This window comes from Amblyomma americanum, chromosome 8, assembly GCF_052857255.1.
Source record: "Amblyomma americanum isolate KBUSLIRL-KWMA chromosome 8, ASM5285725v1, whole genome shotgun sequence".
Lineage (NCBI taxonomy): Eukaryota > Metazoa > Arthropoda > Arachnida > Ixodida > Ixodidae > Amblyomma > Amblyomma americanum.
The window spans coordinates 162543326-162559205 of record NC_135504.1 but is presented as its reverse complement, the minus strand read 5'-3'; the positions used below and the strand labels follow the sequence as shown (position 1 = coordinate 162559205).

Sequence of the window (15880 nt, the reverse complement as noted above, 5' to 3'; positions counted from 1 at the left end):
ACTCCCTTAATGCTGGTACCTGACGAGCAACGGTGAACGGGCCTCGACCCAGTATCCCAATGTGCCAAGGTCCTAAAGGGGCTCAAGTTACCATGTGACGCGGATGTACCGCTGTGGTTTTACGAGGTAGAAAGATTATTCACAACGTACGATGTGCCAGAAAACAGCCGCGTACATTTGATAATGCCAGCACTGACCGAGCGTGTGCGGTACTTGCTTCGTGGACTCAAGGACGATGAGTGCGGTGACTACGACTTAGTGAAGAAAGCCGTTTTAAACGAGCTAAAACTCACCCCCGCTGAGTACCTAGACCGGTTCGAGCGCGCCGCAAAGCGCAAGGAGGAAACATGGGCGCAATTTGCCTCTCGCGTAAAAACTTACTTCCATTACTACCTGCGCTCGAGGGATGCAGACAGCAAGGAAGACGTGGTGGCTCTCGTCGTGGCCGATAGGATGAAAGCGAGCCTAAGCAACGAGGGCTTAGAATACGTGCGCCTCCGCGAGGGAGAGAAATGGGTGACACCGGACGAGATGTCACGTATGCTGCAGACATTAGAGCAGGCTAACGGAAAGGGGCGCGCGGTGCGACAAACGGTCACACACTCTGAGAAAGAAAACACTCCTACGCAACCTGCGGCCAGCGACAAGAGACGACAGGTGCAGTGTTTCGTGTGCCGCGCAGTAGGCCATCGCGCAAAGGACTGCCCACGAGCCGCTCACAATGCGCAGAAAACCGATAAGCTCGCCCGGACACAGAGAGTGGCAGTATCCAGCACAGAGACAGCCGAAATGCTAGCATCAGCCCACCCGCACAGGACTTCGGTGGCGGAAATTAATGCCCCAGGGTCGTCCGACCAAGCACGGCAATCAAAGCTACAGCAGGTTCAGATCGAATGCGCCGGAGGGCCGGCAACTGCAATCATAGACACCGGCCGCGAGATTACTGTAGTCAGAAAAAGCCTCGTGCCCAGCGTATCCCAGGAGCCTTCGGGCAAGATTAAGCTTGTTTCCGCCTTTGGCGAAACAATAGAGGCAAAACTAGTTACCCTCGCGGTCAGCCTGAAGCGGTGCCCCACACTTGTAGTGCGACCGGAGACCGTACATATCGTCTGTGCACTTACAGGCAAGCTCGCGGAGGGTGTAGACTGCTTGCTATCGCGGGAGGACTGGGAGCTGCTAGCGCAGACCGACTGCCGCGGCGGGGCGCTTGCCCCAGAGCAAGAGCCACGTTGCGGCTGACACAGCACTTACATTCATCATGTGTTCCGCAGGAGTGGTTTATGCTATCCCCTTAACGTGTGGGAAGAACTATGTTGGCCAGACTGGGCGCTGCATCAACGAGCGCTTGGGGGAACATGCCCGAAATTTATCAGATTTAAAGGATAAATATGCACATTTGGTAGCGCATATTATGGGTTGCGACGGATGCGAGGCACGATTGAGTCAGACTAAGATTCTTGGCAAAAGCACAGATAAGAAGGCACGTGAATGTCTGGAGGCTTTTTACATAAGGAAACTTGGCAATAGGTGTGTCAGCACCCCATCTGTTTCACTTTCTTTGTTCGAGTTCGAATTTTTAGATGCCGCCCTTAAATAATCTTTGTTAACTTTTTTGTTTTGGTTACCGCTTGCTCATGTGTGCTCGCTGTGATGGTCGCTTAGATTTCTTTACCTTTCCTGCCCTCCTCCTTCTTCTTTTTTTCAGTGAAACGTCGCCATATAAAGGCGCTGCCTGGTTTCAATAAAATGAGTTGTGAGTTAGCGCTTTGTGTCTCGTCCTTGTCTTTTCGTGGTTTGCATGCTCTGGCGCTATTTTCTTCAAATCAAGTATGCACCAACTCGCCCAAAAAGAAGTGTTAATGACACAGCTGGCGTGTCCTTCTCCGTCGCCGAGAAGAGCTACGAGCCGACCCCGACGACGGGCGAGGTCCACGCGAACCAATCCCAGGCGGACGAACAGGAAAACGATGAGTCGAGCGAGGCATCGGGCGAGCAGCATAAAGCGGGCCGCGACGAGTACCCGATTGAAGACCAGTGCTCAATGCGTGATGACGAGGACGCGTCCTCAAAGCAGCGAGAGAAATTCCGTTCGGCCCAGCTGTCCTTTGAAAGCCTTAGGAAATCTTGGGAGGACGCAAAATCGGGAAAAGAGGGCATGTTCATCTCGGACGGTCTTTTATACCACCGGGACTCCATCGCCGGCGCAAAAGTCAAGCAGCTTGTGCTGCCCCTCAACAGACGGGAAGAAGTGCTTTCATTGACCCACGAATCTCTCTGGGGAGGACATTTGGGCCCAAGAAAGACGAGGGCGAGAATTAAGTATAGTTTTTTTTGGCCCGGTTTAGAGGCAGATGTGGCACAACGATGCAAGACGTGTCACGCTTGTCAGATCAGGTCAGATAGGCGGCTTAAACACAGGGTGCCTATCACACCACTCACTAGACCCGACCACCCTTTTCAAGTAGTAAACGTCGTAATATATAAACGTCTGTAAATATATTCTCCCTTTGACCTTCATCTGCACATCTCCCTTCATCACCGCCGAACAACGTTTGGAAGGGTCTGCACCCTTCCGAAGAACCCAACGGACCATCAAAAAAATTACTGTAGGACCACCACACAAAGCTGATGTCTCCTCGCGGCTGCGCGCATACAACCCGTTTCGGGTCTTTGTTGTAATCACGGTCGTTGTCGGAGTGGCAGTTAGGCCTGAGGGTTTTCGGAGCTGCCTCCACCACGTCAAAAGAGACACGACCACCGGACCGTGTTGTTGAGAGGGGGCGCACTTTGCTGCCCGCCCGTTTTTTTTTCGTAGCCTCGCACGAACTGAGCACTCTCGTTCAACTCAAGAAAGGGCTTTGTTCACTCGAACTTTGTATTTGCACAGCCACCCGACACGTTTTGCTAGCGAGGTGGGCATTGTGCCACGAGAACCCTGCGGACGCCGTTTCCCCTCATGTGACCTACGTTAAAGGCATGCCGAGAGCGTTTCGGCAATTTTGCAGATCCGCTGAAGCCCCCCCAGGCTTGCTGTCCGGTGCACGTCTCGCTGCCACCTGCTGCGACGGAGCGGCTGTATCCTATTCGCCGCATCCATCCGGGCAGCTGTGGCGAGAACAGTCAGCAGTCACTTCCGGCTGCTGCTGCCCTGGCGACTACTGCAGAATCCTGGCCTGCAGTTTTCCCACCGGCCTTCTATTCGCGGGCCTGCGGATACGGTAGTCCGCGGGGCATGCGAGTCGTCCCAGCGGAGACCTTCACGCCGCCTTCGGAACAACGCGGAAGTCTGCGTGGACGCTGTCGGCGTGACCTCCGCTGCAAGACGTGCCTCAAGGACATGAAGACCAGGAGGCTGCTCCATAGCATGTACGTTCAGGCGCGTGGTTTTATTTAAGGTTGGGGGGGATGTGGGGACCTGCCCTGCAGCCCCCTGTGTTTGCTTTCCCGCGAGGTACGTGCAGCAGCAGCCTCACCTCGAGGAGGAACGCATACCCCTGTCAGTTGCAATAACTGGCAACCGAGGGCGCCAGCGTCGCTGTGCGACATGGGAGACAGGGAGTCTGCACTCGACGATAGATTATGCACTAATGTCACAGAGGACGTATAATAGATTAGGGGTAATGCGCATAGATGAACATGGTTCCTGATGTCTAGTAGTGACCACAAGCGTATCAAGCCGAGTTTCAGAAGAGACACCAAAGTAGGACTGAAGCGAGATGAACATTTAGAGGGGAATTTTTACTCAGAACAGCAATTGGAAGCAGCAGCCAAACAAATTCAGAAAGTAATTTTTGAGGATAGTGACAGAATGGACTTATACCAAATTAACTCGATTACTGGAGCTAGAGCCAGCTAAGGTGCGAGTAAAGCTAAAAGGGAAAAGACGCAAACCCAAGAGTTGGTTGGATGAGGACGCCAGGAGGGCGATAGAGAAACATCAGTAAGCGTCCAGGGAACACAGATATTTAAGAAGAGGGGGGAACCAGAAGTTGAAGTAGACAGAAAATGGGATACCTTCATAAAGTGTAGAAGAGAAGCATCCTATTTTATTAATGAGAAAATGAGAAGAAAGGGTGCCCAATGGATGTCAAAAGTAAATAAAAAGGATAGAAATGCAGCTCAAAAATTATGGAAGCATCTAAATGCAATGAGTAATAAGACTAGGCTAGAACAAAGGTTTATTGTTACAGATCAGAGTATTCGACTACAAGGGGATGAAGCGATAAAACGCATAGGAACAGGGATGACAGAAAAATTTAAAGAAAGAAATGTTGCACATAATTTATCAAAGGAGGATAATAGACCGGTTACTGCAATAGCTTCATTTGAGCAAAGCGAGTGGCAGTGGCACGTCAACAGGACCAGATGGTATTCCGATTATGTTAATAAAGAAGCTAGGACCAAAATGCAAGCAAACATTAATACAGGTAATGAATAAAATGATAGTGGATGGGAAAGTCCCCGATGAATGGCGATTAAGTACAGTGAACATGATATATAAGGAAAACAGGACAAAGCTGACGTAAGTAACCAGCGTCCCATAACAGTGATTTACAGGGTGGTGATGCAGGACAGACTGCAGGCTTGGGTGGAGAACGAGGGGGTGCTAGGGGAAATGGGGGGCGAGGTTTCCAGGATTCGTTATTTTTCCTATGTAACGAATCCTGGAAGCCTCGCCCCCCATTGCGCAAATCACAAATGTTCACCGTACTGCGATCAGACAACAATTTTGGCTCGGGCAAAGGAAAAGAAAGAGAGGGAAATAAAAGAAGCCTTTGAGATATTGGAAGCCCGTGAAGACGAGTGCGTAAGCACACCCTCGGTGTTGTTATCAAGTGAGGATGTACATCTAATCAAGAACCGATGGAGCGTGCGACACAGCCGTTGGCAATGAATTGATTGTTTCAGCATGTTCGTGAAATGTATTTATGTACCCTCGTACCAGAATAAATTTTAGTTGTTATTGCGCGCTTGTCCTCTGTCCTCCGTTCCAGTTGTCGTTTTGTTAGTGTGTTGCGCGTTATTAAAACCAAATGTACAACCAACTAGCCCACATTGCTGCCTTGCTTACGAATATAATTTATTCCTCACCTAACTCATCACCACTCCGTTCCTGCTTACTGTTATTTAAACTACCTGAGTGACCTCTTGCTTGCTTTTTTTTAATTGTTTTGTTTGCTTGTTTGTTGATACAAAAAATGAATGTGCCATGCTTTGCTGTAAAGTGCATAGAGGGGCCGGCGGCCTTGTCAAGCTGTCCTGTGAGGAAGCTTTTACTGCCGGTCTCCCGTGTCATATCATATGGCGCAAACAAAGATTACTATTATCACTACTATTGTTCCGCTTAGAAAAACCAATTCCGCGTTACGAAACACATCATGAGGGGCAGCGCGTCCTCGCCCGCCAGTTTCTCAAAAAGCCACGCTGGGAGCAAGCTACGATTGTCAGACGCATAGGCCTGCGCTCTTGGCTCGTCTACATACATGGAACAGTAGCACGCCCACACCTAAGCCAGCTGCGTGGATTCACGACGCCTTCTGACAACGGTCCGGCAGCGGAGAAGACACGAGCACCGTCTCACCACATAGCTTGGCGCCTCTCCCCGGAAGAAGACTTCGCCCAGGGCAGACGTAGAAAATACAGCGAACACCAGCCAGCCTACAAGTGCTTCTCCCCCGAGCGCACAAAGCCAGCGCGCCTCCACGCGTCCGCACAAACCCCCACACGCCACCAGGCAACTTTCTAGGGGGGAAGGAAGTGTTGTGTACCCTGTGCTGTGTCGCCTTCGTTCTGTTGTGTGTCGCCAGTGTTCTTTTCTAACGCCCACTTGCTTCCTTCGCGCGCCGTCGCGAGGTGTGCCCCACGTCGTTGAGCCCCATATTATGTTGGTTCGGATTGTCTTTATCCTCCTGGCCCCTGGTCTTATTCAGTGGTTAGCTGGGCATGCGAATTCAGTTCCTCGAGCTCGTAATTCTGATTCCATTGCTTTCAGTTGCAAGTTAGCACTCGTTCTGTTGTCCCTCTCTTGTCGTCGTTTGTCTCGCGCTAAGCCAACCTGCAAATCATGACATGCCAACTGGCCCTAGCTCCACTGTGCTAAAGCTCTTTTCACAACTTTCAAGCGTGAAGAGTCGTATCTAAACAACTTTTTCTTTGCACGGGGGAAGTACATCCAGCAAACGTGGCAACCACAGAGCCTAAGCTTTAAGTCCAGGAACCTTAACTGTTGATTATCAGGCAGTTGATGTGAAAAAAAAATTAGCAGTGGGTTAGCTCCGCTATGCCAGGATATACGTAGCATAAGGAACGCTGAGCCGCTGAGCAGCAATTTCACTCTCCTTCTCCATGGCTACGGCTATACCATACTGGCAAACGCCCCGCTATATTTATACTCCCACCGATACCTCTGCGCATGCGCACAAATTGAGAGGCGCTATCAAGCAGCTCCGGCGCGGCGTCCGGCTTGGCTACTGCGCAACGAAGGCGCACAGCTGGGCACGCGCCGGCGCCAGTGCGTCTGCCGCGGCTATGACGTCACTCCTTTGGAATGCACAGACCGGCGAGGCGCTCGGCGGCAGCGGCTTCGACGCGCCAGCTGTGCGCCGTGTGACGTCACTGCTCCTCGCGCATGCGCAGCACGGCTCTCCAGGAGCCACGCGAAACTGGTCAACCTCGGCCAGTGTAGCTCACGCTACAAAAACCAACCCTCGTCCGAATTAATTAAAAGCAGTAAAAATCTCTGAGACAACCGGTCAAGAGATGTACAGGTCCCAGCCCTTAGAAAGATTAAAATATCGCCTACATATCTCAAAACTTCTAAAACCGGACCATCACGTAAGGTTATTTCCAATGAGCAGTCGATAAAGGCTAAAAAAATATCGCATAATATATGCGCTACACACGAACCAATGCATTATATTTGCACTGGAGATAAAACTGGTGGTCATGTAAGATAAAGGTAACATATGACAGCTCCAGTATATGTTTAACTGCTTTATATAGTATACAAAACAAGTTATCAGTGCATCCATCCACTGATGTGGCAAGAATTAATATTTCTTTAGCCTTGTTACCATATGCTGCCGATAACCTAATCGGGGCCACGTGCGCCTCTCCGCGCATGCGTCGATGATCCCTCTTTCCTTTTTTTTTCTCTTTTCTCTTCTTTATATATTTCCGAGGTGGAAATAAAGCGCCGTCATTTTGCTCTGCGAATCGGCCTGGATTTCATCGCGTAGGTGCCAGCCTTTGGCCGGTAGAACGTAACACCATACCTCTTGCTTCTGTGGGTAAGGACACTTTCCGTAAGGCTGCCGAAAGGTGGATTTCTGAAACACAGCTTGGCCTTTCCCTTGCCTTTCACTTTCAGTAACCTTTCTGAAAGTTGCCCTTCGAGTTAAAGTAAGGTGAAGGTAAGGCCAGTTTGTGAATACGGTGGTGAAAGGTTTTAAAAATTATCAGCTGAAATGTCGGCGTTGTTGTGGAATGGCACCGCCCCCGAGCTTTCGATACACTCCCTAACCGAGGCCGACAATTCAGCCAAGGAAGGAAAACAAACCGTTACTAAGGAAAACGGCGCTTTTCGTTCGCGTCACGCAGACGCGGGTTCTTTTCTTACTGACGCACAGAAGATAGGTTTGCCGCCGTGATATTGGTAGTGAGCTGGCGCAAATAAGTCGAGAGAGGTTTAGTTTAGTTTATGGGGGTTTAACGTCCCAAACCTACTCAGGCTCTGAGAGACGCCGTAGTGAAGGGCTCCGAAAATTTCGACCACCTGGGGTTCTTTACCGTGAACTGACATCGCACAGTACACGGACCTCTAGAATTTCGCCTCCATCGAAATTCGACCGCCGAGGCGAGGGGAGGGGTAACAGTGCCTTTGGGGCATTAGGATAAAACAAAGGATTAACTGAAAAAAACGCTGCGACGAGAGGTCCACATACTCGGTTACCCGCAAGAGCGCCTAAATAATACGGCTGCCTTATTGGGAAACGCCTTTGTGACCAGGTTGTGAAGAAGCCGCTCTGCAAATTTTGATGTAGCCTGGCAGGTTTTCACACTCGCCTTTCAGCTTTCTTGGCATACGTTCTTGGCTTTCTTGGCCTTGGCCTAATGCAAGCGCTTGTGGTCTGAACATGAGACTTCTGACAGCGTAGTGCAGAACTTGCTACGTGTACCGAGGCGGCTGCAATCGGTAGAAGAAAGGCGGCGGTGAACGCAAAAAACTTGCACAACCGAGGCGAAAACGGGCCACGCCCCTTTGCTTGAAGCATCTCGTAGTGTGCGTGATGCAGCAGTCAGAGACGAAGTTATGAGGGACTGTTGTATTCCCGGGAGCTCTGTCTACACTATTAAAGTGCACAGGCTATTTGGTTTTTCTCGTGACACCGCGCGCCGAAATAAGTGCCAATCGCAGGTCAAACCATACAGCCTGAACAAGAGTTAATCTCAAAGTCTGAGAGGTAAGGCATGCGAAACACTTGTTCTCCAGAACAATATCCGCTGGGGACGGAGGCATTATGCACGACTTATCTTTCCGTCCTCGTAATTATTTAGGTTAGTAGCCATAAAACGCACCTTTTCGCATTTATTTCATGGTTGGAAATAAGTAATCCCGATTGTTAGAAACGTAATTGAAATGTTGAATATCCGGGTCAAGAGATTGCAGTGGAATATTTATTATCTATTTATTTATTTCGTTACTATAAGGGTTGTTGATGCGTTACAGATAGGAGTGGTAAGTGATTAATCAAAATCAAATACAAAAGGAGGGATATTAACATAAATAATGAAGAAGCGCAGATTTGAATGCTTCTGGTTCTGGGATACAGACGATATGCTACGCAAGTTGTAAGAATGCTATTATGAAGGAACACAGCGCAAAATCAACGCTACAGAAGAGAACCAACAAGCATGAGTGCACCGACTGTTCATAAGGCGCCGACTTTCTCGGCAGATTAGCTCCGAAAGATAGCATACTTTAGAGTAACTACCTCTGATTCACTGTTCAGACAATCTCTTGTACCACTGTGTCTCAGTAAAACACCACATTTCCTGAATTCCACGCGTCAGCTACAGCTTTCTCTTCAAAACGGCGCGCCACCGCATTGCACTCAATGGAGCTGAACGAGAGAGTGGGACCCAACATGGCACCGCCGAAAGCGGTGTCTTCACCCTGAAAGCGGCGATGACCCATCGAGCACTCTACTCCTGCACGAATCCGGCGCAGAGATACCTCCTCCTCCCGAGTGAGACTACGGGGGAGAAGGTACGGAGGAATTAGAGCGCCTATTCGCTGACGCCAAGCTTGTTTCTCGGAAACATGGGACAGGAACGGATCAGTGGGAAGATGGGAATGTGGCGGCATGTCTGATGTGTCAGGGTGTGTCATTGTATCCACATGAATATTGTGCTCATCATGAGCATGGCCGCGAATCCAGTGTATACGCACACGACCGGGGAGTGTTTGCAGAGTTGGTGAATGGATTGTGTGATTTGGAATGTGCGCCGTACAGCCTGAAGCTGCTTAAGGGCGGCAAGGGAGTCAGTGTAAATATGAACAATATCGAAAGTGGGTACGAGTGGAAGGGAAGCAAATGCATTGTGTTTCGCTTGAAGCTCCAATGCAAGGGCGGTGCAATTATCCGCGCTATATGTAGCGCGAGAGTTAAGATGAGGATGGGAGGGAGCGTAAAAACTGCGGTAACTTTCTGAAGTGCTGCGTGTGATGCTTCGGTGTATGTTATGCACCCTGGAGGTAGATGTGCGGCTGATATCGGCGGCGAAGCAGAGGAGCGACTGTCTGTGAGATGACAGTATCACCATGGAGGAAGAGTCTGTAAACGATGAAGCTGAAGCGACATCTTGCGTGCTCTGTTCGCCTCACGCTGGTCGATTATATAAAGTTGAGCGTGCTATTGCAGAATGAGTATGGTTGTAATACGAGGGAGATAAGTTATGGCGCGCATAGCCTCCCGATTGTTAAGAAAACATAATCTTATATCAAACAAAAAGCATCAGTACATTTCCCTCCAGACCATTACACAGACTGGTTTAGATAGTTTCAGAGCTGAGTTACAGTGTTGCGACATGAAAGAAATTCTGGAAACAGATAACGTAGACATCGCGTACAGCAAGCTTATTGATGAGATCTCTCGAATATATAAGCGCCATTTCCCAGAACAGAAGTTTAGACTGGGTAAAAAGATAAGAAAGCCATGGATAACTCCCGAATTGTTAAAACAAATATATTGTAAAAATGAACTCTACCACAAGTTTATTAAGACCAAGGATCCATGCGTATTAAAGGAATATAAATCATTTAGAAACAAACTGAACAGAAAACTAAAAGTGCATAGGAAATTCTATTTTCATGCAGAATTTGACAGCTGCTCGAATAAACCTGATATTTTATGGCAGAAGTTAAATACCCTCTTGAATCGTCGCAGGTCATCTCCGCGTGTAGAAAAGCTATTTCTTGGTGGCAAAGAAATATCGGGAATTGCTCTAGCAAATACGTTTAACGATTATTTTGTGGGCTACTCCAATAGTTGTGCATCGACTGATATTTCGACATTACTGCCTGATAGAAATCAATTTTCACTTTTTTTTCGCCCTTTTACGGAACTTGAGGCACAGTCAGTTTTCCTTTCACTCAAAAATAGCTCAAGTTGCGACGTAGAAGGCATGCAGGTCCGGCCAATCAAATATGTGCTCGATATTCTTTCTCCATATCTCACTTGTATCTTTAATATGTCTTTGGCGAGCGCTATCTTTCCGAGGAGGATGCAGATTGCAAGAGTTTTGGTCCTGTTTAAGAAAGGTGACGTAAACGATATCAAAAATTACAGGCCTATTTCCATTTTACCGGTGCTATCCAAGGGATTAGAGAAGCTAATACATATGCAAATGTCTAATTTTTTTGATAAGCATAATCTTATTTCCTCTGCCCAGTTTGGATTTAGAAAACGCCGATCGACGGAATTAGCACTACTTGAGCAAAAAGAATTTATTCTGTCGCAGTTTCACAACAAGAATTTTATGCTCGGCCTTTACATAGATTTCACTAAAGCATTTGATTGCATCCATCATTCCATATTACTTGAAAAGCTTGAGACTTACGGCGTTCGAGGACACAGTCAAAATCTCATAAAATCGTACCTAGATCATCGCCATCAATATGTACAAATAGAGAACTGCCGTTCAGATTTGAAACAAATCAACAGAGGTGTTCCTCAAGGCAGTATTCTTGGCCCGTTCCTTTTTATAGTCTATATAAATGACTTAGTTCATATCTACAGAGATGCAAAATACATGTTATACGCTGATGACGCTAGTATATTTTTTTCATCACCTGAACCTAGTAGCCTTCAGAATAAAGCCAACTCTGCTCTAAGATCCCTTCATAAATGGTCCGCAGCAAACAGTCTACAAATTAATACAAAAAAGACAAAAGCCGTAATTTTCAGACCGAAATCGAAGCAAATAAACAGCAGTCTAATCACCCTTCTTTACGAGAACGAAAAAATCGAAATAGATAGTAGTGTTAAAATACTTGGAGTTATCTTCACACAAAATATGCTTTGGGATGCGCACATTGAATCTGTGTCAGGGAAGCTATCTCGTGTTGTTGGTATGACGGCGCGACACAGAGCTATATTACCTTTCAATATAAAGCTTCTTATTTACAATACTCTCTTTTTTTCTTCTTTGTATTATTGTGTATTGGTATGGGGTACCACGACACGTACAAATCTTGAAAGAATACATATACTTCAAAAAAAAATTGTTCGAGCACTTTTTAATGTACCGTATCATTCCCATACTTCACAGCTATTTTCGAAAGCAAACATAATACGCGCGTTTAATCTTTATAACTATAAGTTAAGTCTGGCTTTCAAACGGGAGGTGAAAGAAAATCTCAAGTTTTTTCATGAATTATCAGATCTCGATAAAAACACACATTCCTACACCACCCGTTACACAGAACCGTGGAAAGTGGTCACTGCGCGGGTAAATTATTCCAGGCAAAAAGTGTCATACACACTGCCAACCCTTTTAAATTCATTTCACAAATCAGGTATAGATTTGCATACGATTTCTGTACGAACCCTACGCCAACATTTCATTAACAATCCTTGCTTACAATAACAACTAAATGTGCTATCTTGCCTTTTGTTATGTTTACCTGTTGTGACTATCAAGTGTGCGTGCATTAATTTTGAATATTGTGCTTTCTGCGAGTTTTTTTTTTGTTGTTGTTGTTGTCCTATCGCTGCCTGCTTTGTAGGGAGGCTGCGGGCTTCAGTCAAGTCGCTTGTTGTCAAGCGGCTTTTATCCGCAGTCTCCCCCTTCACTGATGGAAATAAACAAGTTATTATTATTATTATTGATTACTTCAAGGGAGTCCCACGGTCAACAGGTGAGGCGATGAAATTGGGCAGGCCTGGTACTCAATCCGCGGCTGGAGGATGGAGCGCACAAGCTCACGGGCAATATTAGAACGCGCTCCGCCAGAGCGCATAGCTATGCGTCGAATCAGACCGAGAGTAGCGTGAGCCGATTTACGTGTCGCGTTTAGCCACAGACTTTCAGTGCCAGATGTATGAAGTAGAAGACCTAGAGCACCCACACTTTCTACTTGAGGAATATGAGAATTATCTACCGTGAAAGTAAAACGGGCTGCTTTCCGTAAGCCACATATGTTTGCAATGCGAATGAAACAGGATTTATTACACGATAGGGTCAGACCCAAAGGGGGGAGTCGTGATGTTCAGGTATCCAGCGCTTGCTGGAGCGCCGACTGTTGCACAGACGCATCTGGATGACAGGACCAGAAGGTTTTGTCGTCGGCATACGCAAGGACGCGTACAGAAGGCATTTTCTCTAGGGCTCAGACAAATGGTATAAAAGTTACGTTAAATAACGTGTAAGCAAGCACGGAGCCCCTGGGTACACAGCGCTTGGATGTAAAGTGGCCAAAAGGCTTCCCATGGGCACGTACACTGAAGGTTCTGTTCATTAAAAAATAGTGAATTGAGAGGAAAAATGTAGTTCCAGAGCCTGGCTTTTTGGGCTTGTTGGTGCATGATCAAGCAAATGAATATAGCGCAGAATTTAGCGCTCGTGTTGCTCGTCTATTCTTGTGTCCTGTCTACTCTGCCCTATATTCTCTTGCTTGAGAGGCGAAATCGATGCGGGAGACCGACATCTTGAAGGATGCTAAGCGCTGCAGAGCGAAGGACGTTCTCATATGCCTTTAGTGATGCCAGTAGCGCTCACCGTACGAACAAGATGTCTATCGCAAAAATGATCAAGAAAGTCCTCAGCCAAAATAGCCACAGCGGCTTCCGTTCCAATTTTAGGGCGGAGCTCAATTTGAGAAAAGGAAAATATGCAGCGCAAAAAACGCCTGGATGACCGAACAGACAAATACAGCGCTGACCTCAGTTTGAGACCCTGGATAACAATCATTCTATTCCAGCCACCATGACAAGCGAGCTGCTAGAATGTGTTCATAAAGCTTGCAGATAGTAGGCATGTGAGAAATAGGGCGGAGGGCCGAAAGTTAAACTGGCGGCTGACCTGATTTGGGTATTGGTACAACGATAGAATGTTTCCACTCTGCAGGAATAACTTCAGAATGCCACACCTCGTTGAATGTATCAAGGAGGCACTGTAAAGAAGGTCCTTCCAAACTGCGAAACAACGAGTTAGGTACGCCGTCGTGTCCGGCAGCAGTGCTTGTTTGGAGGCGTTCTACGGAGGCGAGCAATTCTGTCACGGTAAAATAAGTATTAACCTCATGAAGGGGATCATAAATCGATAATATGGGAGAAGGGGTAGGAACGCAGTCATGATGCGGGAAGAACGGACGGGCGGCCTGTTGTGCAAACGAAGCTTCACCCACATTCAGAGCCATGCGAATGCTTTCGGCATAATCAGCTACTAGAGGAGTGCGTTGCATAGCGTGAAATACCCGCCAAAGATGTCGATTGCTCCGTGTAGAGGAGAGGCGGGCACACCATGCAGTCCAGTGCTGTCTGCTAAGTCGCTTTGAGTACCACCGCCCACGTGCAGTAGCCCGATGAAGAGCTGGAAGAGCAGAAGAGTCATCGGTATTACGAGAGGCATAATGATCAGCCTGGCGACGAAGAGCCCAGAGACTAAGAAGACGCATGTCCGGGTTCGGATCATCCTCATTTACAGTAGTGGAGAATGTGTGATGAGACAAAACAGCCGAGAGTGCAGACAGAACAGTAGATGGCTTCAGTGTAGACAACCGATTGTCTGCGCGTACGGAATCCCATGATGTAAAGCGCACACTGCAGCATATTTTCAGGAGACGCGAAGGTGTGATGGTGAAGGTGTTAAGGGACGTGTTACGATGCTAGTGAAAGGGCTGTGAGAACTAAAAAATACGGCGGTCGGAAAAACTGGAAATATGCTAGCTGTCGCGAGGGCTCGTCATCCAGTACATATGCTGATTAAGGCATATGTACTGGATTAAGGCATAGCTGCGAGCCTTGTCATGATAAATGAAAAGCTAAGGTGGCTTCTGCCTTTAAATGCTACAGTGAATTACTTAGAACAACCAGTGAATCAACTGCCAGAAGTTTGACGATGTCATGAAACAGCTAGACGAGCAAGAAAAAGACAAATTCCTCAAGAAGATGGTGGATAAAATTTACAACGCGCAAGTTACTGAAGCGCTGAAGCAACTGCAGGAACATTTGCATAACCTTGAATGACACAGCAGACGCCTTGATATAGAATTTCACGGAATTCCAGTGACATCTTGAGAAGACCTTCTACAGAAGGCAAATGAACTTGCCCCCGTTTTGTATGTACTGGCCTTCACGCAGAATGATATATCAGCTATGCACTGACTTCCAGCAAGACAAGAAAAGGTAGCGGGAATAATAGGTTCGCTATCACTGGCAGGCAGATAGAGATATGTGGCTGGCTAAGCGAAAGAAAGTGAAGGAAGAGTACAGCCACGCGTCCATTCCAGACAAAATGATGAAGCACAACCAGTGACCTGTATCGATGTGCCAAAGACTGGGCGAAGGCAAACTGCTATCGTTTTGTGTGGCATTCAAATGGAAAAATCCTTCTTGGGAAAAATACTGGAGATACTGCCATTGTCGTAAAATCGTTCGGCCAGTTAATCGAACATGAAACCTGTTTTGATCCCATGAAAGAAGCTGTGTAAGAACGCGAGATGGTTGTGATACCCGATGCTTTTACCTAGATCGCAGGTGCACAAAAAAAATGCCTTACTTTTTAAACTTGAGTGGTCGGTCTTCTAGGTAAAAAGTGGATAAGTTGGATGTATTTTTTTCGTACGGTAAATTTCAATTTTTCTGTGCTTATACTTACAGAAACATGGTATGACCAAGATTCTGAAATGTTCATAAAGCAACTTATTCTCTTTTTTTTTGTTACACGTGAGAACAAACGTGGGGGTGGCGTGTCTTTTCTTTTGCGTCGGACATACGAGTGCTATACTGAGCGTGAATTTGCTGCGGTAACGGATGATTATGAAACTATAGCGATCCACCATGGCATGCGCATGCTTGTGGGATTGTATAGACCGCAAAATCGCTGTTTAAATGCCTTATATACGTTTCCTGAACACATGTTTGTTTTTGCGATTGTAAACAATATAAAACTAGTTGTAGGGGTTTTTTTCAATGTCAACCTGCTCGGAACCAGTGCACAAGAATCTCAACTGTATTCACTTGTTAATCTGTACTGGTTCGATAATATTATTATGTACTAGTGCCACAAGGATAACTGAAACGTCTGCAACATTTCTAGACTTCTTTGTAACAACCCACCCACTGTCGCTTCTTAAGGCAGGCACCATAGCCACCAA

General features: G+C 47.1%; 2 protein-coding genes across 2 annotated transcripts in view; one reads left to right on the top strand and one right to left on the bottom strand.

Annotated features, from left to right (window-relative positions):
• The window catches only part of LOC144102139 (uncharacterized), a 119639-nt gene that overhangs the window by 13468 nt on the left and 90291 nt on the right, over nt 1–15880 (bottom strand). The window lies entirely within an intron of this gene.
• The window catches only part of LOC144101607 (uncharacterized), a 64841-nt gene that overhangs the window by 616 nt on the left and 48345 nt on the right, over nt 1–15880 (top strand). The window contains exons 2-3 of the mRNA XM_077634750.1: nt 37–1228; nt 1869–2248. Of these exons, the coding sequence (XP_077490876.1) occupies nt 37–1228; nt 1869–2248 (1572 nt within the window). The remainder of the gene's footprint in view (nt 1–36; nt 1229–1868; nt 2249–15880) is intronic.